Source organism: Equus caballus, chromosome 17 (genome assembly GCF_041296265.1).
Source record: "Equus caballus isolate H_3958 breed thoroughbred chromosome 17, TB-T2T, whole genome shotgun sequence".
Classification (NCBI taxonomy): domain Eukaryota; kingdom Metazoa; phylum Chordata; class Mammalia; order Perissodactyla; family Equidae; genus Equus; species Equus caballus.
Window position 1 is genome coordinate 70,439,145 of NC_091700.1, and position 25,713 is coordinate 70,464,857.

At 34.0% G+C, this 25,713-nt stretch overlaps 1 protein-coding gene across 30 annotated transcripts in view; it reads right to left on the reverse strand.

Annotated features, from left to right (window-relative positions):
- The window catches only part of MYCBP2 (MYC binding protein 2), a 256,284-nt gene that overhangs the window by 114,330 nt on the left and 116,241 nt on the right, over positions 1 to 25,713 (reverse strand). For all 30 annotated transcript variants that reach the window (XM_070239261.1, XM_070239263.1, XM_070239259.1 and 27 more), the window contains 12 exon segments: positions 23,681 to 23,772; positions 21,547 to 21,681; positions 20,100 to 20,183; positions 18,654 to 18,750; positions 16,554 to 16,746; positions 15,779 to 16,053; positions 11,923 to 12,144; positions 7,844 to 8,035; positions 5,495 to 5,701; positions 4,496 to 4,627; positions 2,941 to 3,119; positions 403 to 545 (listed from right to left, as the gene is read on the reverse strand). In XM_070239261.1, the coding sequence (XP_070095362.1) occupies positions 403 to 545; positions 2,941 to 3,119; positions 4,496 to 4,627; positions 5,495 to 5,701; positions 7,844 to 8,035; positions 11,923 to 12,144; positions 15,779 to 16,053; positions 16,554 to 16,746; positions 18,654 to 18,750; positions 20,100 to 20,183; positions 21,547 to 21,681; positions 23,681 to 23,772 (1,951 nt within the window).

Genomic DNA, 25,713 nt, shown 5'->3' on the forward strand with positions numbered 1-25,713 from the left:
TGGGGAGATGTTTAGGGTTATCCACACCTTTGGGTGAATGGTGACACCATTACTGGAAATAGGACATACAGGAAGAAAAGAAGGTTCAAAGGAGAAAACAAAATGCTTTTTCACTACTAAATGAAGGATAAAGCAAAGATTCAGTTTAATCAAGAGTTGTTCTCTTACTGAGTTAACTAAGAAAATAACAGTATCGGGTAATTGCTTTTGAACATTCTAAAAAATTCTGCATTGGAGTATTAAGGGTTTGGCTGACCCAAAATGAAAGCATGTGTTTGCAGATCTACAATGAATAAAACACTTGGATTCTATAAGATGGTTCCTCTTCAATAACTCTGTGCATAAATTAGGGAACAAAGAATCTAAAATATGCCTATTAAGAAAGTAAAAGAAAAGTCTTACCATCCACAGCAAGAGCTCTGTGCAAGAGGTCTTTTGCAGCTCGAACAACAGTGCTTACCACAGAGAGAGCTCTGCTACAGTTTTTATCTTCTTCATTGGCCTTGCTCAGAAGTTGCGACTGTAAATCTCCATCAAACTCACTCCTGTAACATGAGAAACACATGAGATTATTTAACATGGTAGGTAAAATACGATCTAACTCTAGGAATCATATCTAGATCAGAGCTCCTCATTTAAAGTTTAAAAAGTTAAAAGTTAAAAAAAGTAAGTATGTAATCATATAATTTCAAAAAGTGGTAGGGCTTTGAAGAAAAATAAAGCAGGATAACAGCATAAAGTTATTTTAATAAGATCAAGGACAGCCTATCTTAGGAAACCATATTTAAACAAAGGCCTGAATTATCTTAAAAAAAACAAAAGGATCTGAGGGAAAAGTATTCAGGCAAAAGGAACAAGAAGATAAAGGTTCAGACAGGAACTAGATTGGTGAGCTCAAGGAATAAGATGAAGGCAAGTGTGACTGGAATGAAAAGAGAACAGTGAAGGGTGACAGAGTGGGCACGGTAACCAGGAGTCACGTGATGTGACGTCTGGATGCCACAGTAACAACGTTCCATCTTACACTGCACTGGGAATGGGAAGCTGGGAGGAGATTTTGAGCAAGAGCATAACTTGATAGGATTTACATTTCTGTAAGATCACTCTGGCTGCTGGCTGCCCTGAGGAGAACTGACTGTAGAGGGGCAACAGTGAAAGGAGGGAGAGAGTGGTTTAGAGGCTATTACAGGGACCCAGGTAGGGGTAGTGATGGTTGGACTATAGACCGTTACTTATGGGAGTGGTAGAAAAGGTCAGATTTAGGACATTTTAAAAGTACAGCCACCAGGTCTTGCTGATGTAAAGTGTGAGGGAAAGAGGGAAGTCAAGAATGACTCCAAGGTGTTTGGCTGTAACTGTGTATGGGGAGGAGTACTTGGGACACATTAGTCTAAGATGTCTATGAGCCAACTCCCTAGAGCATTACAGAGGACGTGTGTGGCATAGTGGTTAAGGGTAGGTCATCTGAAGCCCAATTTCCTGCCTACAAGTCCCTGGACCATAATTTACTAGAAGTGTGACTTTAGGCAAGTTGTTTAACCACTCAGAGTCTCAGTTCCCTCCTCTATAAAGCAGGGACAGGAAAGCGCCCACCTCATGGAGTTACCGTGAGACTAGCTGAGATAACAGGAAGAGCACCGAGAGCACTGTGTGGCCTAAAGTGCTCAGCACACATTAAGTGCCATCATCATCACCACTGTTGTCACTCAAATGAAGACATCAAGGAGGGACCTGGATATTCAGTCCAGGGCTGAGAGGAGACTAAAGCTAGAGATAGACACTTGGAAGCCATCAGAGTAGGATGGCATTTAACATTAAGCGATTTTAATTTTTTTAAATTTAGTTAATTTTAAATTTAAAGCCAAGGGTATGTGAAACTTGGTGGAAAACATCAAAATATCTAAAACATTGTATTTTGTATAAGATATAAAGTCTGGACAGCAGATGCTTCTAAGGGGCTCTCCAGCTTTTTGAAATATCTAACTCTTCTTTTGTGCATAATATGGTTTTTATTCTACGGTTAGAGAATAACGTACTGTTTATCATAGTGCTATGTAACAAAAAATGTTTTTCATGATTAGGGTAAAAGAACTAGAAAGTTTTTGTATCTCAGCAGCAACATGCCACTATGTAGCTATTTAACACCTACTATTTCTATTCTACTGTACACAGAAAAAGTACAAAATTGACATCTAGGGAAACTGTTTTGTACTACCTGTGTCTCTAGATCATTTATGAAGGAAACAGAGGAAGCAGCAAGCCTCTGAAAATGATATGCAACTTCAGTGATTTGATGCTGTCAGGCTGAGAACAAATGCAGTGAATGGTACTGCCTACCACCTACGATTCCAGCTAAGTTTCTAGAAAAAATTCACACTTAGTGAGAAATGTATATTTAAAGTTTTTTTTAAACCCTAAATTATCATTCTTTGTTTTCCAGTGTTTGCATAAGCAATGATTTTTGTTAAAGATACTATAAGAAATACATCACTATTATATTCTAGGGCCCCAAGGACTAGATTCACAGACATCAATATTCTGCGGACTGGATAATAAGATCAAGGCAACTCTAATACTTGGGTAGAGTTGATCAATAATGTTTGGTATTTTTAAAAAAGAAATGAAAAAATTCCATTTAAATTTGAAACTGTAGACCACAACCTATAAAAGTGACAATGGCACACAGGCTCAGTACATATAAAATTCAAAGATATTAAAGAAATAATGATAAAAAACATGTTAAAGAATTCACCTTTAGAGTTAACAGTGAATTTATATATTAAAATGAGACCTTTTTATATGAATGAGCACAAGTATGTGTAAGGAAGATACAATGTATAATTTAACTATAACCACCCACTTAGCATTTTTCCTTTGGTAGTAAATTGCGTATGTTCTACCACTTTAAAACAGTCCCCTTACCTCTACACACACACCTACCGATAGTAGAGTATCTGTGGAATCTGTCCTCTGGTTTGGTTCGTGCCGTTACTACTCAAGCTGCAGGTGCTGAACGTAAACGTCACACCATCAGGGCACTGAACCGTGGTCATTCCTCCATCTCCATTGGCTGTGCGGCTCCCATAGTTCCTCAAGCGTACAGCATATTTAACATTCTCCTTCACGACAAAGATGTAAGACATGTTTATATTTATTCATAATGTACACAGGGTATAAAAAAGAACTCTAGCAGTAAACTGGGCAAATATACTGAATTTCTTTCTCATATTTATAGACAATTTGGTTAAATGAGTTTTTAATGAATCAAACAAGATGATGTTTATTAAACACTTACTGATGTTTATTATGTTTAACAGAAACTATCCTAAGTACTTTATGTAATTTAATCAAATTAATTGTTAAAACGATCTCATAAGGTAAGTACCATTATTATCCTTATTTTACAGCTGAGGAATCTGAGGCACAGATAAGTTAAGTAACTTGCCCAAAGTCACACAGCTAATAAGTGATGGAACTAGAATTTGGGAATATGGGCAGTGTAACTCTAGTTCCTGCTCTTAATCATACTGTAAAAAGTATTAACCATAATAAAAGATGTTAAAGACATAAGTTAATATTTTTCTTTGACAAGTTTAATTTTTGAAGTAATTTTAAATATGGGAAAAAATAATGGTGAGTCTATTATATTTTTATTTTAAGAGACACTCAGAGACAGAAATAGATAGGCAGACAGACATGGGAAAAAATATCCACAAGAAAAAGTTGTCCATAATAAGATGCACTATACATAGAAAATGTGAGATATGGATACTCGTGCCTTATGATCCATGATATAAACTTCATAACGAAGGTTTTTTGTTTTTTGGTATTTAACGTCTTTTTGATGAAGTCTTTGATAAACTTACCTTATCCAAAATTCTGCCCTATAATGAAAATCATTACAGTTGAATTCAGAATTACTCTATTGACAATTACTTTACCATTAAGTACAATTCCTCTGTTTTGCTAAATAGTTATTTACTACTAGAAAATTAAATTATATAAAGTAATAATAACTTTAATAGTTAATACTATCTAATAAGACCACTTATTTTTTAAGAGTTTTGGCACAAGAGAAGGAAAGAGAGGAAATAATATTTATTGAGTTTCTATACTGTGCTAGACATTGAGGCAAGTATTTTATTCTATTATTTAATTTAACCTGAACAACACTACAATGTAGGTATTCTCCTTCCCAATCTACAGGGAAGTCTCAGAGTGGTTAAATGATGATGAGTCCAATGTCTTACAGCTAATATGCGGAAGACCAGATATCTGAAGCTAGGTCTGTGTGACTCCAAAACCTAACAATAGTTTCAACTGTATCAGACTTTAAGAGATCTTTTGCAAAAATAGAATACAGTACCATATCAGGAATATAGTAGATACCCCACAAACATTAAAAGCATCACATAAAGGAATCCTTTCACTATTTTTTAAGTAAACTACCTAAGAATACCTCTTATTTACAAAAGAGATATGCCATTAAATTTACCTTTAAAGGAACAACTTTGTCAAGTCTGATTTCAGCTATATCACTGGGTGAATCATCTGTTGTATACGTTCCTTTGACTAATTCTAGAGATGTCCATCTGTGAGAATGAGTTGAATCTCCTGCATGTTCACTCTAATTAAAACAAAAGAAAACAAAATCCACCATACTCTTAATTTTATTATATGAACAATTTTGACTTATAATCAATTATTGCTTTTAAGCAGTTTAGTTCCTTGCATATAAAATTATCTATTAGCATATCCCCATACATACTAAAGAAATAATTTTTAGTACTTAATTCATGTTTTTCTGATTTCCTGAGGAATCTACAACCCAAATCACATAAATCGTCTTTTCTCATCTGATGTCTTAAAATGATTCTCACTTCCTCATAAAAGAGTGATATATCTAATTACAGAGCCTAATGAAGTACGAAAATAATTAATTTAAAATAATTGCTCAAAAGAACCAAGATAGAGATAGATTACTATGTATTAGGAAAAGAGTTACATGTTATCTTTCTGTCCCATTTTAATAAAACTTTGTGAAAACTCAGGTACTTTAAATAATTTAGAGAATATAGCAATATACAGCTAAATCAGTCAATAAATACTATCTTTACTAAGAATCACCTATTAGCACTCTATGACAAAATTGCTTAATCATTGATACAGGTAATATCAGTCTGAATATTGCTTTTGTTTCTTGAAAAATTACAACAGTAAAAAAAAATACTCAAGACTTGTGATCAGAGGCTTAGCTATACAATTTCTAGTCTTTTCATTTAAAATCTTCCCTTGAAGTGTAAAAACTATGAGGCAGGAGCGATCCAAAATGGCACACAAGCAATCATGTAAAATCACTCTTACAATTTCTTTAATGTCATCCCTCTATGACTCATCTGCTAAACCCTCAAAGATTTGGACCATCACCCTATAATGATGCTAAGCTCTGACACAAACCCACACAGCAAGATGAACACTGTAAGAGGGCACTTACATCATCAACCAACACCTCTAATTCATATTCATGAATTCCACCTCCACCATAGACAGAAAAACCAACCACAACTATTCCAGGTTTGTCTACTGAAAAACAAATTGCATCTGGGGACCCATTCCCAGTGTTCCAACTTCTTCCCTGACTTGTTTTTGTGAACCGGTTAGCACTGGCTTTAACAGAGTGAAGAGAATTAAGTCCATCAACCTGTGAACAACAAAAGCAATTACATCAGCAGTCTGTACCTGAGCGTTAATGATATACCTTTAACAAAACTACACAAAGGTTTTTAAGAAGTTCCATAAAATAATCTGCATTTAATAAGTGGGGTTAAATCTTCCTAAAGGTACATTCTACTGAGATTAATTAGCAATAAAACCAGATTTTATCCTTCAAATTCACAAATCAATATCACTTGACATATTTTCTTCTTTCAGTCATATTAAACCACACATTTTACTTAATTTATAATATCAGAACTGTGATTTGTAAGTTATCATATGAACATAGTAATGTATGAATGAATCATCATCCACTTTGAAAAGAGATACCAAAAGTTCCAACAACATTTTATAGAACAATAGTTTTCAAACTACGCCACACAAAGCTCTAGGAATTCTGCAGAGATAGGTATTCAAGTAAGAAGTGGACTCAAGGTTTGCCTCTTCAGTCAGACTGTCCCTCCTCTTCTCTGTATACTTTTCAAGTAAGACTTCACTTGCAGAAAATGTTCTGTGTCTTAAGTTTGAATATCACTAATGTACATTATGATAACTCTGCGTTCAATATTTGAACATATATATACCAGTACAACCTCACTAATTACAGACTTTCATTAGAGAGGATCAGAGAACTTATTTTGGTTTGAAACCACTTTTTAATTATAGAGCCTGCTTCTGATCTAACTGGCTGCACAAATTTGGAAGACCTACAAAAGGAAAACAATTGAAGTTTATGACTCTAGCAAGAATTACATACTGCTCTGGGAAAGAAAGAAATATGGATATCTAAGCCAGGACTTTTGGGAACTCCCAAGGTTGTATTTTAGGCACCTGCAATTCTGGACATTCTTTTTCATTAGAAAGGGAAGTTCACAGAGGATAACTAGATAGTAACCTTCTGAGGGAGAAGTACGCATTATAGACTTTTTCCTCCAGGACCTAGGACAGAAGGCAAGCATATCATAGGCTGAATGAATAAGCGAAAAAAAATTTAAATTTTCTGACAAAGGCTTCAATGGCCTCCTAGGCCAAAGTCAAAGCTGATAAAAAAATAGAGGAAGTGCTTCCCAGGGTGAGACACTAAAATCTGCTCAGGTGCATGAAATCATTTAGAAATCCTAAAGGCTAAACTGTCACTATGAATCAGTAATAAATGACACCAGATGCATTCATTCAGAATAGATTCTAAAGTAAATCTATAAGTAAGAAAAAGCGAAACTAGTAATTATAACAGTAAAATACAGGAAAGATGTTCCTTAGTGAAAAACTTAAGGCCTGGGAGCATTGAGTACATGCTGGTTATTAAACATTCATTTCAATGATATGAGATATTTCACATTATGACATGATTTTCAAAACCAATCTACTGTCTGCTTTTTTGGGAAAAAACATTCTCCACATTCAGTCAAAATATTTAGATAAATTATAAAACAGAGTGAGCAGGGCACGGAAATAGTGAAAAATAACGTTACTTTACAAAATGTAAAGGCACTTTAAAATGTTTCAAAGTCGTTTTCTCAAACATTATATTTGATCTTTTTAAAACTTTGTGATAATGGCTGTAGAACAACGTAAATGTACTTAATGCCACTCAACTGTACACACAAAAATGGTTAGAATAGTAAATTTTGTTATCTATATTTACTACAATTTAAAAAACCTGTGATATAAGTGAAATTAAAAATTATTATTCCTATTTTACATACATATTTGTCCAGGGTCAATCAAGTGGGCAGAGCTAAGGTTTGAACCTCTTTACCTTTTCCCCACTGTATGTTATTATTAGTCCTACTTCTATTACTCATCACCCAGCGATGTGAACTGCTTTTGCTTTTATTGGGACATGGCAGTGAGGCTGTGCAATGGAGCAGGTAAGGGGAAAACATACACTTTGTATTACTGTGACATCCTGGGTAAACTGACGAGAGAGAGGAAGCACGTAAGAGTAGAGAAGGGGTATAAGAAAGGGTAAAACAAACAGCCTAGCTTGAAGGTATTTCTTTTCTTAAGGGAAAAAAAATACAATGGGGTTAAAATGAGTTTCTACAAAGCCAAAGTATATGAAAAAAGAAACTATGAGGAAAGTTTGAACACGTACTTATTATCCAAACTCAAAATATAACATCACCTCAGATCCCAGGGCTGATGCTGTCAGTTCACTGACAATACTGGCCAGTAGTCCACAGGTGTTGGAGACCAGGTGGGAGGAGAACAGCTCATTTTCTCTCCTCAGGCTGTTCCTGACTGGGAGCACAACAATAACCAGCATTTTCTCCAGAACTTCACGGAAGCTTGTCATCCCTGAGATATTCTCTTCATTCTATGACACGTGAAAAAAAAAAAAAACATTTCCAAGATACTGCTTTATTTTCCATCACATGAGTACTCAATTGCAAAATCTTGTCTTTCTAGACGATACCTTTAAAATTCAGACTTGAGTTTATGACTAGAAACCTACCCAGTTGTACACGGAGTGTCACTAGATCTGCTTTTCACTTGGAAGTCTTTTGAATGACTAGTCTCTGTATATTATAGAAACAGCACACATTTACAAGGAGTTTGTGTTTTTATTACCTTTGAGTCTTTTTCACTTATTCAACTCTTCAATAATGATTGTATACGACAGAAAAAAACTCTTCCTATTTAAGCTTTTTCTATAGGACAAGATCCTAATCTGAGATGATTATTTCTGGTATATATAGAGGTAAAGCAACTGAGAAATAGTCTGTACAAATCTATTTTCTAATAAAATTCTTTCTGTACATGAATGTAATAAAAATATGGAATTCTACTACAAATATTCCTATGCAGTTTTACAATTTCTACTGTACCAGATTTCATAAGTGAAGATAAGAAATCCCAACCTCTACCAATGGAAAAATTTCAAGATAGAAATTACACAGTCTTATTAAAAACCCATGGGAAAATTTTTTTTTCAGAAAAAAAGGGAAAGATGATTTATTTAAAACTGATATCCAACATGAGCATTATTTATCTCTTTTACCATCTTCAATATCTTTTAGCCTATGTGAACAGAAAGCAAAATGCATTCAATTTCATCAGGGAGCCAATCATGACCAATGACCGTTTCAGTTTTACTGTGGAGTAGGGAATCAAACAATTTGGGACTCAGTTCCAGTTTTTTCATAGTGCCTCAACTTCATCTGTAAAATCAGGGGAACTATTTGCCATGATTCAGTTATCAAAATCACCTTGTTGCCCCCTGAGCAAGCAAGTTTTTTTCACAATACTTACATTTCACACTGCTTTTACAAGATACAGTATATAAAACAGATTCAACAGATTTCATAAAGTGATAAAGTCTTAGAGTAGAAAAAGGTCTTCGAGTTAAATCTCTCTTCCCAAGACAAATCAAATATGTACTTAAGTGCACTTTTAATCCATTAGAGGAAATAAAGTAACTTCAGTTAAAATCATCATGAGTGTTATTATAAATCACTCTCAACATATTTTTAATGTATAATCTTAGACCAGAAAAAGTCATTTGGAGATAAGATTACCATAACATTTAGGTTGATTTCTTACGTAATTAGTTTTCCTGGCTTTAAAATAATCAACTCTTGATTTTGTTAAAATTATAATTCTTTTATCCCTTACATCATTTTCATTCTCCAAAAACTTTACTTTTTGGAACATCTCAGAAAATTAGCTTTCGACGAAACTCAATCCCCAATTGTACTCCATAATCAATAATCTGGAAGGGCTTTATTTGGGGGGTGGGGCACGAGGATGAGTGGAGTGTATTTATTTAGTTATGTCCATTTAGTTTCTAATTAGTAATTGACAAGATTAATACAAGAAGCTTTCCATATACTCTGAAAACAAAGTTAATAGGGTCAATATGTTTTAGTTGAAGGACTAAAAAAAAAAAAAAATTAGCACATCATTGTCCACTAAAATTTTAGAAAAAGGAACTCTCATTCCCCAGTGGTGGGGCACCCACTTAAGCAAGCTGACAGACACAAGCTTCCTGGATGGCATTTTGGCAACTTGTAGCAGTCTTAACATGTTTTCTTTTGACTTAAGAATTTTTCCACTCCTGAAGATTTATTCTAGGAAAGTCACCATAAATATGCATAAAAATTTGTTCAATGATATTTTCAGCAGCATTGCTTAAAATACTGACATATTGGGAATAATCTAAATATACATACATATATAATTATATGTATATAAAGGATTAACTATATTATGCTATACTCAAATGGTAGAATTTTATAACATATTGAAAAGAAGGTAGAAGAATATATAATAACCAGGATATATCTTCAAAGAACATTAAGACAGACATACAAATATACAATTGTTAATAATTACCAAATGTTAGAACTTCTCAAAAATGTTTTTTACATATTTTAAAATTTTACTATATTTTTAAGGAAAACACTGCAACACTATAGGGAATTCCAAAAGAAAAACATAGATTACCCCAACTTTATCACCTAAGCATTATTTTCATTTCTCAGTATTCTCTTCCAAAATATGTATTATATACATATTATAACATATGTATGTCTTTTGCTTACATATTTCACATAGTCATATACTTTTGGTTACTGATTTAATTTAAAAATTTAAAAACATCTGCCTTGATATTAAAAGTAAATATAGTTTTGTTTTTTTTTTTAAAGATTTTATTTTTTTCCTTTTTCTCCCCAAAGCCCCCCAGTACATAGTTGTATATTCTTTGTTGTGTGTCCTTCTAGTTGTGGCATGTGGGACGCTGCCTCAGCGTGGTTTAATGAGCAGTGCCATGTCCGCGCCCAGGATTCGAACCAACGAAACATTGGGCCGCCTGCAGCGGAGCGCGCGAACTTAACCACTCGGCCACGGGGCCAGCCCCGTAAATATAGTTATTTTTAATGGCTGAACCATATTCTATCACGTTGACATATCCAAATTCAATTATTTCACTTAATGATGAATACTTAAGGTTCTAATTAAGGTTTTTCATTTTTCCTTTTAATAAAATACACACATATAGCTTTAGTCTTCCAATTATCCCTTGGATAATTTCCTTTGCAAATTCTTATCACACACAAAACCGAATTGACAATTTATCTTGTAAAAACATCTTCCAATTTATAGAACCCCAATTCAAGAGCTGTATTTATTTTTTCATTCCTGTCTCAACTAGTACCTAATTAAAATCTCAGTAAATAGCAAGCACACACTAAATACCCACTGAAAGACTGAAAGAAAAGTATTATTTAGGTAAATCACATAATACCATAAATCATCTATAAGTTTAGTAGGTTTCCTCATAGCCTCATCAGCATAGGACTTTATAAGAGGAAAAAATTTATTTTTCCTGATCTTTTTACAAATAACTTGATACCTCAATAGAACTTTTACTCACATTTAATTACTAGTAAGGATGAAAATTTTTCCCATTCTGGCTTACTGTCTAAAGTCTCACTTACATTTACTTTTATTATTTCTACCGTAACCCCACAAAGGTATTATTCTAACTACAAATTTTCTTCTCATTCTGCCATTGTCCTTTTTTGTTTCTATATGTCTATATGAAATTTTCCTCATAAATTTTGTTGTTTCAGTCAACAGAAGACTGCTGCTGTATAGTAATAAGATAACTATTCTATTTTCTACTCTTTTTTTTTTGCTTTATTCTAAAGATTACTTCTCATCAACTTGGTAGTAATTATGTACAGTTTTCATGGGTCTTTAAGTTAATTTTCCTCCACAGTGCTTTCTAACAAACTACAAACAGTTCCTGAAGAATGTTTCCCATGACTATTGTTTTACACTGCTTATTTTAACTTACCAAAATGTTACAAAAAAAATGTTTTAAACATTATTTATTTCCCTAGAATTCTATCTTGGCAATCTAAAATATTATATTCAGAATATAAAAGTTTGCTTATAGCATCTGTAACTTTAAATGGTTCAGCATAAAACAAATATATAGGAATTCATTGCGTAGTGCACTCAAATTTTTTATAGGTTAGGGATTGATCATTCAAAATAAAAAATTAGAGAAAAAAGATTGCTCATTTATAGGTAAACATGACAAAGTTTTTGTTCTTAATTTCAGCTTTTTGTGTGAAACACATAATTATTTGGTAAATATATTTACCTATCTAGAAGAATAAGCATCAAGCTAAAGACACCTCCAGTTACAGTTTTAGTGCTTCAATACAAAATACATTTCAGAGAAAGACCTACCTGGCTGAGTTTTTCCATATGTGCTACCAAAAGGGGAAAACGGTGAACTAGTGTTGAGTCATTCTCTGTGCTAACTTGCTTAACAATTGATCGTAGTAGCACTTCTCCGTCATATGCAATAGGGAAGATAGAGGTCAGCTTAACAGAAGTGTGACATAGAGCAGACATGACAGCTGCAAGGAGTCGGCTACTTGACGTCTTGAAGTTTGCTTCTTGGATATCCTTTTAAAAACAAAAATACGCACCTCGTCAAAGAAATACTGCAGCAACATAATCCAAGTTTATGGATATATAAGAGTTAAACAACCTTTTAAATCATACCAAAATTTTCTAGCATTCAGTCATTTTAATTGTCTTATTATAGGATAGCGATACTTTAAACGCGGTTGTTTAATTTACTACCCAATGAAGATGAAGAATTATGAAATATGGTCATGAAAAATCAGCCTCCTGTCCTTTAGCAAATGAATTTATACATCTATATATCCTCAGAATCACAGGGCTCTCCAGCTCTACTCTTAAAGAAAGATATCAAAAAGTTCCCAATTAGTACACATCTAAGGCACTTCCAAAAAATAAGCACTGAAACTATTTCCCACAAATAAATGATTTACATTCTAATTCTGTGCTACTATAACGTTTCACTAATGTTAATGTAGCATAATGTTATTATGCTACTTTAATAACATTTCACTAGGGTCACAAAATTTATGTCATCACACTGTACAGTTTATTCAGAAAAATTAGTAGCATACTTGTAAAATTCTATAACACAGCATTAAAAACTTAACATAGGCTATCCTAATTCACAAAAATTGTATACACATTACTTAGTTCATCAAACATTTGTGTTATAAGTCAGGCTAAAAGTAAAGCAACATTCTACACGTTAAATGAACCTTTGTTGAAGTTGGCCTGTTCAGTAGCAAAGGAACAAAACCACCACATCAGACTTGGCAGTTGAGAGAGTAATTAAGTTGTGCACTAGTCCCACCAATAATCTTGCCTCAGAAAATCGAGAGGCCCAATGGACTACCCTGCTACATGGCATGGATGAACCTGGAGGGCACTATGCTATGTGAAATAAGCCAGTCACAGAAAGACAAATACCGCATGATTTCACCTACATGAGGTATCTCAAATAGTCAAACTCACAGAAGCAGGGACTAGAACAGTGGATGCTAGGCGCTAGGGGAGGGGAAATGGGGAATTGCTGTTCAATGGGTTTAAAGTTTCAGTTATGGAAGATGAATAAATGCTAGAGATCTGCTGTACAACACTCTACCTGTAGTTAACAGTATTGTACCGCACACTCAAAATTCATTAAGAAGGTAGATCTCATGTTAAGTGTTCTTACCATAATGAAATAAATTTTTTTTAAATGCCAAGAAAAATAAATTCAGTATGTTAATAGCTAAAAATAATAACATAAAAACAAAGTTGCCTACCCAGCTGTGACCTCTGGAATATCTTTCACCTAGGCTAGGATGCCTTGGTGGTGACAGTGAGTTTTTTTATAGGGGGAGGAGGTGCTAGAACTTCCAGTACAATGTTGAATACAAGTAGTGAGAACAGACACTGTGTGTCTTGTTTGCGAACTTAGGGGGGTAATCAATATTTCACAACTAAATATGATGTTAGCTGTATATTTTTTTGTAGATATCCTTTACCAGACTGAGGAAGTTTCCTTTCTTCCTCAAAACTTCCTTCCAAACTTCAAAAATTCTCGTTTGCTGAGAAGTTTTCATCACTGATTAAGTGCTAATTCTGTCAAATACTTTTTCTGTCTCTATTGAGAGGATCACACAATTTTCCCTCTTTACTCAGCTAATATGATGAACTACGTTGATTTTTGAATGTTAAACTAAACTTGCATTTCTAAGATAAACCCCACTAGGTATATTTTTTATATTGCTGTATTTGATTTGATAATATTGTTAAGAACTTTTGCATCTATGTTTCTGAGTAATATTTGTAACAATTTTTTCTTTTAATCTTTGTTAGATTTTGATATCAGGATAAGGTTACCTTGATAAAGTTAGTTGGGAAGTGTTGTCTCCTTTATTTTCTGAGTTTGTAATAGATTGATCTTCTTTCTTTCTTATATGTTTAACAGAATTCACCAGTGACAATATCTGGATCTGGAGTTTTCTTGTGTGGGAAAGTTTTTGCTAATGAATTCAATTTTTTTTTTTTTAAGATTTTATTTTTTCCTTTCTCTCCCAAAGCCTCCAAGTACATAGTGGCATATTTTTAGTGTGGGTCCTTCTAGTTGTAGCATGTGGGATGCTACCTGAGCATGGCTTGATGAACGGTGCCATGTCTGTACCCAGGATGCGAACCGGCGAAACCCTGGGCTGACGAGGTGGAGCATGCTAACTTAATCACTCGGCCACAGGGCCAGCCCCTGAATTCAATTTTTTAATGGATATAAAGCAATTCAGATTTTTTTATTTCTTATTGTGTCAGTTTTAGTTAAGTTATATTTTTCAAGAAATTTGTCTACTTTATCTAAAGTTATAATTTATTGGTATGAAGTTGTTCATAAAATTTCCTTATTCTTAGCTTAACACCTGTTGGATCTATAGCGATATTGCCTATTTCATGCCTGATACTGGTATTTTGTGTTTTTTCTTTCTCTCTTATCTCTCAATCAGACTTGCAGGAATTTATTAATTTTTTTTTATATTCAAAGAAACCAACTTTTGACTGCTAATTTTCTCTGTTTTCTATTTCACTGATTTCTGCTCTTATCTTTATTATTTCCTTCTTTTATTACTTTCTTCTTACTTCGGCTTTGACTTGCTCTTCTTTCTGGTTTCTTAAGGTAGAAACTTAGATCATTGATTTTAAACCTTTTTCCCTTGCTAGTATAAGCAAGCATAAATTTCTCTCTAGTTAATGCTTTAGCTATATCTCACAAATTTTGGTATCTTAATAGTTTTATCTTTCAGTGTGAAATATTTTCTAATTTCCTTTGGATTTCTTCTTTGATTCACTGGTTACTTACAAGTGTTGTCTATTTTCCAAACATTTGGTGCTTTTCTCCGCATATGTTGCTATTGATTTCTAATTCTACTGTGGTCTGAAAACACTTTTAAGAATTTAATCTTTTGAAATTTACTAAGGCTTATTTTATGGCCTAGCATATGATCTATCTTTGTGAACATTATACGTATACTTGAAAACAACATGTATACTGCACTTGCACATTCTGTTTTATAAATGTCAGTTAAGCCAAGGTGGTTAACAGTGTTGTGCACATCTTCTGTATCCCTACTGATTTTTTGGTCTAGTTATTCTATTAATTACTGAAAGAGGAGTGCTGAAGTCTCCAAGTATCAATGTGAATTTGTCTATTTCTCTCTTTAGCTCTCTCAGATTTTCGCCTCAGGTGTTTGAAACTGGGATTTGGGGCAGACACGCTTGTGAGCGTCACGGTTTCCTCGTGAACGAATCAATGAGTGATGTTAGCATCCAAGTCCACCCACAGCTCTCTCCTGACTGATCTCAGATGTGGGGCAGAAGTGACTGCTCTTCTAGTGCTGTCTTTGCTCTCACATCCTCCCTCACTACTGTTCTCTCCCTCTCTTATACACACACACTCACCCACACATTCAGAGAGCAGATCAGCAGCTGCACAACAGGCCTGCCAATTTTATAGCTAAAAAATGATAAACACAAAACGAAAAAAATTTTAACTCTGATTATTTAAGTCACATATACCAAACTGATTTCCTAATTTACCTTTCATAAAAGTTAGAAAGACTGAGACAACTGCAATTTATTTTCTTGAAGAGTACTAAGTAATACAGTATGTCATATTTGCAACTACCATTTTACAAACTTAAATTACCTGATCCAAACAATTCAGCAGATCACAAAGGCAAGCCCACTGTAAGGCAGGAGTTGGGTAGAAAGAATGAAAACAGGCAGTAAAGGTATTGTGACATTCCTGAAGGACAGCTTCTAGGAGGCTCAAGGGTTGACTGAGATATCCTTGAGGATCATTATCCAACTTCACCATGCAGTGATCAACTCCTTCTGATAAAATCTTTCTTAACAAAGTTCTGGTTTTTCCAATACATTCTGCTAATTTGCTAGTTTCTTCTACAACTGCTTTTCCTGTAGCTTTGAGAGAACAAAGCAGATAGCTAATTAAATAGAATAATAAATATGCATGGAAACATTCAATATAATTCAAGTAATGTCCTATATAACTAAAAATCACAAGTACTCATCACCTAGAAACGAAACAATTTAGAAATTAAGTGTGGTCCAAAAGCATTTCGTTTTAAAATCTTAACAGTAAAAACATAATAACAACACTAGTTTGAGCATTTAAGTCCACATTAATTCAAAATAAAATATTTCTATTTGACAGGATCTGTTTAAAATAACACTTTAGGTATTTCATTTTAGCCTAACATGACTTTTTGTTACGAGGATGACATGGAATCTAAGTGGTTCTATATAAGTAAACACATAAGCACCATAGCAAGCCGACTTTCTCCCTTCATTTTAGGAGCAGCTTAAAGGCAGCTGGGCATCTAAACTCTTGGTTTTCCTGTATAAAACTTCTCAATGTCTCAAATATTTTCTCCCTAAAGTAATTTAAAAATGCATCATACCTGACACTGGGTAAATTTCACAGGTATAGACGCGCAATAACCTCAGACAACAGGTACCCACAAAGCGCAGTCTCTCTAAATCTAGAAGTGTAGCTGTGAACTGGAAACCTTTTAATCCTCTAAGTTCTTCAACTCCTAGGACTAAGGTGGTCCAGCTCCAGTGAAGAATACTCAACAATGACTCAAAACATTCCTAATCCAGAATATGAAAAAATAAATAACAATTAGTTCAAATGACACCATAAGTTAAATCAAATGGAAAGATGACATTCAACTTCAAAACTTTATCTTGAACTTTTTACTGAGTTTTGGCAGCCAAAATATTAGATGTTCTATTAGTTCATTCATTATATTACCATTAGAAGCATCTTTGAAGCTTGACAAAACAGGTAGTTAGGCAACTATAAAAACAACTTTCTTCAATATTTACCTTTTTAAAAATACATTTTTAAGTTTCCGTGCTATCTATCTAGTTTATCATGTAAGTAAGGAAAAAAAAAGGGAAAACACTTAAAAATACATGTTTACTTGAAAGGAAAATTAAACTCTACATTGTGACTGTAGTTTTATGTAAATAAACCAAAAATATTTTAAACACTTTAATAATTATTGAATATAATAAACTATTTTAGTATTAGATATGCGACAGTATCAAATAACTTACGTCTACATATTAAATTTTACAAAACAAACTATAGCCACCTTTTGACAAACAAGTTAACAGAAGATGAAAATTGACTAGAAAATACTAAAAAATTCTTATTTGGATATTTAAAAATTCTAGGATCCGAGTTGAGGGTGTGAGCATCCCATGGTCTGCAGGTTTTATTATGCTTACATGATGACAGATACTAGACGAATCTCAAAGCAAAGCACTTATTCCCTCATCCCCACCAAATTCTAGTCCTTTGGTGTAGTAATACCAAGAATAAGAGTTTATAGTTTAACTTTTGAAAGAAAGGATTGAATAAGTTTCTCATATAAGGATTACAATTACCTAATGACCACAAAACCACTTAGACATAAATATAAAAGAATTACTAACCACAGAAAAAAGCACTGAAAAAGATACAATAAAGTCAAAGATACTTATTTGGATCAAAAGATACCACTAAATTGACCTTAATACTTGGTACCAAGGAACCAAAATTCTTGCAGTCTCTTATTCAAAGCACAATCTCTGTAAACTGCCGTAAGGTCAATTTGATATACATGAAAATTTAAATGAGTACAATTCCAGTAGAAATATTCACATAACTACATAATCAAAGACCGGATATAACAGTAAAGAACGAGAATCAAATAATCCTTTGACAGGAATAGGGTTGAATAAATTAAAGTACAACCATTCTATGGGACGTTATGCAACACAAGACTGAGATAGAGCCAAATGTACTAACATGGAGTATGTCCATAGTGCATACTATGAAAATGTTAAAAAGGAGGATGCAAAACTTTAAAGTATCATTAAAAACAACTAAGAAGGTTGTATAGCACACTGTATATAACAGACTAATAAACTTGCATGTGTATAAAAAATGGTCTGGAAGCACAAACATCAAAATGTAAACAGTAGTCATATATGGTAATAATAGGTGATAAGGAAAAAACTTTAATATACTTTTAGTACAGTTTTATTCCCACTCCACTCTATTCCCATCAGGGACGTAAATTAATTTGGTACTTTATGCATCTTTAAATGTAGAATGGGGATAGTCAAGTAGCTCAAGAGTCCCTAGTTAGATACATGACTCTTTTATTTAGTTCCTCAAGCATTAGAGGAACACTTTTTGGTCAAAACCAGCCCAAAATTTTCCTTCACTTTCTGACTCCTTCAGCATATGTATTCATACATGATTTATTAGAAAATCCACCCATTATTTCAGAAATAGCAAGGCATGTTAAAATCAGTCAACCTCTCTATCTTCCCATTATTTAAAGTGCATATTCTCTGGAGTTGGGTGTTAATGCTAATACAAAAACAAATCTGAGTTCATAAAGCTATGCTGAGATAAACTCTTAGAAGAGTGGCTAAATGCTAAACACCAAAATGAAATTGAGCACTGGCTACAAAAGCTGAAATTCTTAAAAAAGGCTTACCACTGAGACAGTTCTTGCAAAAGATCTCTTTAAAATGTGTACAGGTTCACTGGTTTGCTGCTTCCCTTTTGAAGCACTGCCATCACTGGTTGGAAGTCTGAAGGTAGCAGACACACATAAAGTTATGTTGGAAAGTCCAATGGCATTTTTCTCTTCAAAATATACATTTTGCAATAGCAAAATAATTAAATTATACATCTAAATTTTTTTTTAGGTAAAATGCAAATATGGGGCTTTTTAGAAACATTTTCCAATGCTAAGCAACATTTCTAGCACAGGAGCACTTCATCTTTTAAATCTCACCTTTGTAAGAATGGGTAGTAGAGAATCTCTTCTCTTACTAGACAATATATATAACTTATGTTCTCTGGTAATGCTACTATTACCAGGAGTAGTCTAAGCAACTTATGCTCATAATGCTACGTTATGATTACTAACTATACAAGACTGCATAAAAACAAACAAGCAAAAGTCCCTTCTTGGGAAAAGTGAGGTTTATATCACCCAGATTCTTAAAGTGACTACTAGAAAGGAAGATATGGGAGACAGAGAATCACTATTCTGGAGGTATTTCCTTTGATTTTTACTACTTAAAGTAAGAATGACATTTTTAAGTGAGAGTATATATCTATTTGATTTTTTTTTTTTTTTTTTTTTTGGTGAGGTAGATTGGCCCTGAGCTAACATCTGTTGCCAATCTTCCTCTATTTTGTATGTGGGATGCCACCACAGCATGGCTTGTTGAGCAAGTGTGTACATCTGCACCCAGGATCTGAATCTGCTAACCCCGGGCTTCCAAAGCAGAGCATGTGAACTTAACTACTGTGCCATTGGGCTGGCTCCTATTTGAATTTTTTATTCTAAAAATAATTGCAGTAATCTCCTAGAAATAGATGGATACACATATAGGCATACGCTTCCATATACGTCTCAATTACCACCAAGAAATATAATAAATATTATCACATGAGTAAGTTATTTTTTGATATTTCACTTAAAAGCAGACATTTTTCAGCAGTAAGTGATTTTTCAATTGGTTCTATCGTGAGATGAACAAGAAACATAAGACTGCCAAAACTCAATTGGGTCTACATCTAAAGCCCCCATCTAAACACTGATTTCATTTCTCTAAAAAATTTTATTAGTTTATAACATCCTGGAATTGGTAAGAAAATCAATAGATTAAAAAAATACATTATTAAAATATTGTTATTGGCATAATACAGATAATCTGAGTCATTAAGTTTAAAATTAAGCTTGATGTAGATGTTTAAAAATATGCAAAACATTAAATATTTTTGTTAAATGCAGCTATATTTCCACCAGTATATTCTAATTTGCTGAATGCCTCAAATAGCATCCCTTCTACTGTATATTTTATAGTGATCCTAGCTCATTACAGTAAAAGAATAAACCATATTAATTAAGTATAAAAATGCTACATACCTGTATAATAATTGAGGTATCTGACCGGCATTAACATCTGTACCATTATTTGATTTCTTTGAACTCTTAAATTGGAAAACAACCCTAGGGAGAGAAAAAATAACAATGATACCAAAAACAACATGATTCAGAATTCATTGAAGGAAATAAGGAATTTAATAATCATGTTTTCAAATCATAAGCTGATGAATAGAGATTCATTCTTTAAGGAAAAAAATTCAAGTGAAAAGGCATGGTTTTTAGTTCTAGCTCTGAATGGCTTTATTAGTAAAACAAAGGAACTGAATCTGATCAGGAACTGCTAGGTGAGTGGCTGTCCTGCCCGCTCCCGACCCCCCAGCCCAGCTTTAACTAGAGCAATAAGCTTCTAACAAAATATTTCTACTTAAAAACAATTTAAAATCTGCTTAAAAACTGCTCAACTAAATATATTACAAGCTTTAGCTTCAAAATGCTATGATATTCCCAGGTTGGATGACCTGTATATAGGAATCATATGGTCCAGGATCAAAGCAGCCTCCCTGGTTCCAGCATACAAACTCAGTGTAAGTTGAAAAGGATACAGACAACAACAGAATTAAGTTTTCTAAAGCATCCCACTGGAACATTCAGCAACATGGAACTGACTTCATAAATTAGTCTGTTCTTTTTTGGTCAGCTCTGTTATGAGTTGAACAAAGCTATTTGAAATATACTACTATATAACTTCTACCCATATCAAATAGTTTATGTTCAAGAATAATAGAGAATAAACTGAATTTCTCCTACAAAAGATGGTCCTTTCAAACACATGAACCAGAGTAGAGAGTATAAAGCAGGCTGGACTTAGAGTCAAGAGACGCCAGGTCCAGATTTGGTCCTGCCACACAGTTACTGCATCACTCAAAGCCAATCATTTCACTTTTTGTCTCTCTATTTCCCTGAGCATAAAATGGGGCTAATAACTGCTCCACAAAGTTCTTTTGAGCATCAAATTTATAAACTGAAAAGCACTCTATACATGAAATTTAAACAGTAAATTTTCCACTACATTTCATTAAAACTATAACATCTCATATCGTTGAAGCTTCTCAATTTATTGTTTTCATAAGCACTGTCGAATTTTATAGTAAGTACATGTTTCTTTTTTATGGTTTCCAAACTCCTCATTATCCTTGTCACTTTCCTCTAGATAATTTCTGCTTTGGTAATAAGCTTTTAAACAGCATAACATCCAGAAATACATACAAATTCCAACTGACAAGAGCAAAGAACAGTAGTCCTATTACCTCCTTGTTCTGTCTAGACCTTTAATCTGGCATGAGGTGATATGAATTTAATTTTTAGCAGTCATATTATGCTTTAGCCTTACTAAGATTTTTATCCTACTGAAACACCTCTAAGCTTTCAAAACAGTATTCCACTAATAAAAATGAGTTGCTTAAGTAATACTTAAACAATCGCTTACCCATCATCTGTGGTGATAGAAGCTTGCCCATGAGAGCCGCAGTCACTGCTGGGTCCTGACACTCGAGCCCATGCTACATACCACCACCCAGCTTGCAGGAGAACTGGTTCATCAAACATCATTGCATACTTTTCTCTGAGAGAAAAATTAGTAAGTCAAAGACAATGTGTTTGCACTTCCCCGTTACATACATTTATTTCTTTAAAGCTTTTAAAAACACAAAATTCATTGTATTACAAGATTCTTTGTCAAACAATGTTAAAAACCCTCGATTTTAGGAAGTCTGAATGAAAATACAGATAATAGGTATTTGTGTTATGGTGATGGAATTACATTTCTTCCCCCCATCTTGAATTTTAAAACTTGCCTAATTAAAACTTTCATATTAAAATAAGACAAAATTTTTTAAATTGTTGGAAAAAAAAACCTTGCCAGTTTTGTTGGAAAATAAAACTCTGAACTTCAATTCTATAATTTATTTATTTAACTACAGTGTTTTGAGAGGTAGCATGTTAAAAAAACGGCTCTGGAGTCACATGGCCTGAGTTCAGGCCTGGCTTGTGACCTGCTAGCTGCACGACCTTGGGCAAGTTACTACATCTTCTCTGTACCTCAGTTTCTTCATCTGAAAATAGGGATGACAATAATGTCTAGCTCATAGGGTTGTTCTGAGGATAGAGTTAATTCAGACAGTGTTTGGAATTGTGACTGTCACACAGTAACTACACAAAAAAGTTTAATAAATTAGGAGAGAAAAGGTATGTATAAAAATAAGGGCATCTGATAAAGATATAAGCAAGTTACAAAGTTTTAGGTAACAGAGTAGAAGGAATGAGTATCAGTTGTAACTGGGAAAGAGAGACGAATAAAGGGCAAGTAGGAAGGGGAAGAATGTGATGAATGGATCGACAGATGTATGAAAGTACAAAACAGGGTCTGGAAAAGGCAAGGTGTCCAGTTAGGTTAAAGCATTACGACAGATGTAAGAGAGTAGAAAGTAGAAAGTCAAAAAAGATGCTGTGAAAGATTATGGAAGTCCTTTAATGTTGGCCTTAGGAATCTGAGCTTTGTTAGTAGGCAAATGAAGAAAATCTAGATGATTCTCATACATGAAACCATATATTATATTCTTGACATAATCACATGCTCAAAAATAAATGCTAAATGACAATGGCATCTTAAGGCTTTCTTAAAAATTTATCAACCAATTAACTTTCCTGAAATTTCTCTAATCTTCATTCATTTAAAATATAAAAGATGACTGAAAAACTATCTCCTAATATTGGTTCACATCTCACGTGAAGAAACAGTCAAAATTTTCTTTAGGTTAACTATTTTGTTCTCAAAAGTCTTTATCTGTTAAAGCAAATTCAATGCCTTACCACCATTCTTATTCCAGAACATATACATTTTCACTAGTAAAAAGCTTATGGACACCACACAAGGTTTCCTTAAAATCATTCTTGTAGGAAGTATGGTGTACTATTATTATTGAGAAGCTCAATTTTAATTTTTTTTCATCATAATATTCCCTGATTTAAATCACTAAGTTGTCACAACACAGTGATGAGAAAATTCTTAGCATTACACAGAGAGGACTAATCTAGGTCTCTTCTTGATGAACCTTCACAAATAAATGTCCTGATTCTGGTAATCTCCTAAGAGGTTCCAGTAAAGCTGGTCACCTCCCCAGGTGTGTTATAATCAAGCATATACTATGGGCACGGTATCAGCATACACAGGGGATCTGAATTATGGCCCACTGAGACTATTTGACACTATATACATAATGCTACAGGTAGTAAGTAATTGTGTCACATCACTAGAACACTAGCATATTAGGTGTTCTCTAAGTGATGTATGAAGATAAAAGTGTGTAAAATATGTGTATATTTCCATTTTATCTTCAATGTAGAAACACTCAATTTATCTTGTGAAATACAAATGTGAAAGATATTATTCGTTTCAATGCAGCATTGTTAAAAGCAACACTCACGGTAATATAAAATTTAATTTCTCAAGCATGATTAAAAGATTATTTAAAATTTCCTTTTTAAGCTATGTTTATTCACTTATAATGAATTTTTCATTTTAAGTATATAAGGATTATACTGAATAATGAACAAATCTTTACCTAGCAGCACAGTCATAAGCCAATACATCAGTCTCTGCAAGAAGGTCGCCATCAGTTTCATGATCTCCTCCATCAGGACCCAACTCAAACAGCTGGGGAAAGGAGAAAAACATATTGTGCCCAGTCATTCAGTCATGTAAATCAGATGAATATGTTTATAATTTCGCAAGTGTCCAATACATATGCTGGACTATACAGAGTGTAAAAATCAGAGTACCTGCTTTCTTAATGTTAAGTGAAATATACAAAAATATATTTAAATTAAGAAACATATAAATGTTTTCTGGCCTATATTGATCTCACTTTTCCTAATTTACACATTCATCTATTTATATCAAATTCTCCAAATAGTTTTGTACCAGATATAAATATCTGAAGGAGATGAGAGAACTCAACCAAAGCATTTTATCTAAGTGAGATAGAATCTTGCTTCATCACTTACTAGCTGTGAGATCCTAGGACCCAATTTACTCATCCATAAATGGGAGATGGATACTAACAGTTACTGCTTCATTGTAATTGTGAGAATTAAATAAAATAATACTTGTGGAAAACACAGAAGAATACCCAGCAAAAAAGGCTAGAAAATGTTAGCTATGGAGAGAAAGAGGAAAAACAGAAGACAAAGCTTCTTAAAAAAACAGGAACAAAAAAACAGTTCAAAGTAATATTGCATGGGTAAAGGAGAGATAAGGAGTGTGGAAAAAAAACGGTTATGAGAAAATGAGGAGAACCAAAGAGCCTGGGAAAAGGAAGGAAGAGAAGAAGATATCAAATAGGGGAAGTTACGATATTAAGTGAAAATAAAGAATTATGAGCAAGAGGTCTTGTTAAAAAATGGCGTAATACATATAGAGTATGTATTACGTATTATCATAAGATCTGATTCTCAACAGTTGTTGGATTCCCCCAGGTAGCTCAATCTCACTAGTTCTACAGCGACTCATCTCTCCCCTTCTCCTTCCCTGTTCTGATTAATGGTACTATCATTCACCTAGTCACTCAGACAAAAAACCGGGAATAATCCTCTGTTCCATCTCTCTCTGCCATCACTATGTCTATTCTATTACTTGCCAATTCAACTGTATTCACTGTTACTGGCTGGAACACTTTAATAACAACTAATTAGTTTTCTTATCTCCATTCTCTCCTTGCTCTAATCAATATTCCACAAAATTGAGGGTTTTTGCTTTTGTTTAATGATCCTTAGTATTCTTTTTAAAATGAATATTTGATCAGAATATTTTCTTAACCTAAAATTCTTCAATGGTCTCTCATCTCCTTCTTCCTAGCGTGATATAAAGATCCTTAATAATTTGCTCCAACGTGGCTCCCCTGCTTATGTTTAACAAATATTTCTGAATACATACTGTGTGCCAGGCATAGTTCTAAGAACTGGGCATACAGGGGTGAACGATGCAAACAAAAAAACAGGGGCTATTGGGAATAAGTTTGTGGTAAGGGAGAGGATTTACAGGTGTTTTTGTTTTTGCTGAGGAAGATTCACCCTGAGCTAACATCTATTGCCAATCTTCTTCTATTTTGTATGTAAGCCGCTGTGACAACATGGCCACTGATAGACAGTGGTTTAGGTCTCCGCCCAGGAACCAAACCCAGGCAGTTGAAGTAGAGCACACCAAACTTAACCACTAGGCCACTGGGGCTGGCCTGAAGATTTATAGTTTCTTTTTTTTTTTCCTCCCCAAAGCCCCCCAGTACATAGTTGTATATTCTTAGTTGCGGGTCCTTCTAGTTGTTGCATGTGGGATGCCGCCTCAGCGTGGCTCGATGAGCGGTGCCATGCCCGCGCCTAGGACTCGAACCGACGAAACACTGGGCCGCCTGCAGCGGAGCGTGTGAACTTAACCACTCGGCCAAGGGGTCGGCCCCCAGATTTATAATTTTAACTAGGCTCACCAGGGAGTCAAGATTTGAAGGTGATGAAGAGTGAGCCACGAAGGTAGGAAGATAGTGAGGAGTTGTAGTCAAAGGGAGCAGCAAGTGCAAAGGTCCTGTGGCTTGACTACACCTGG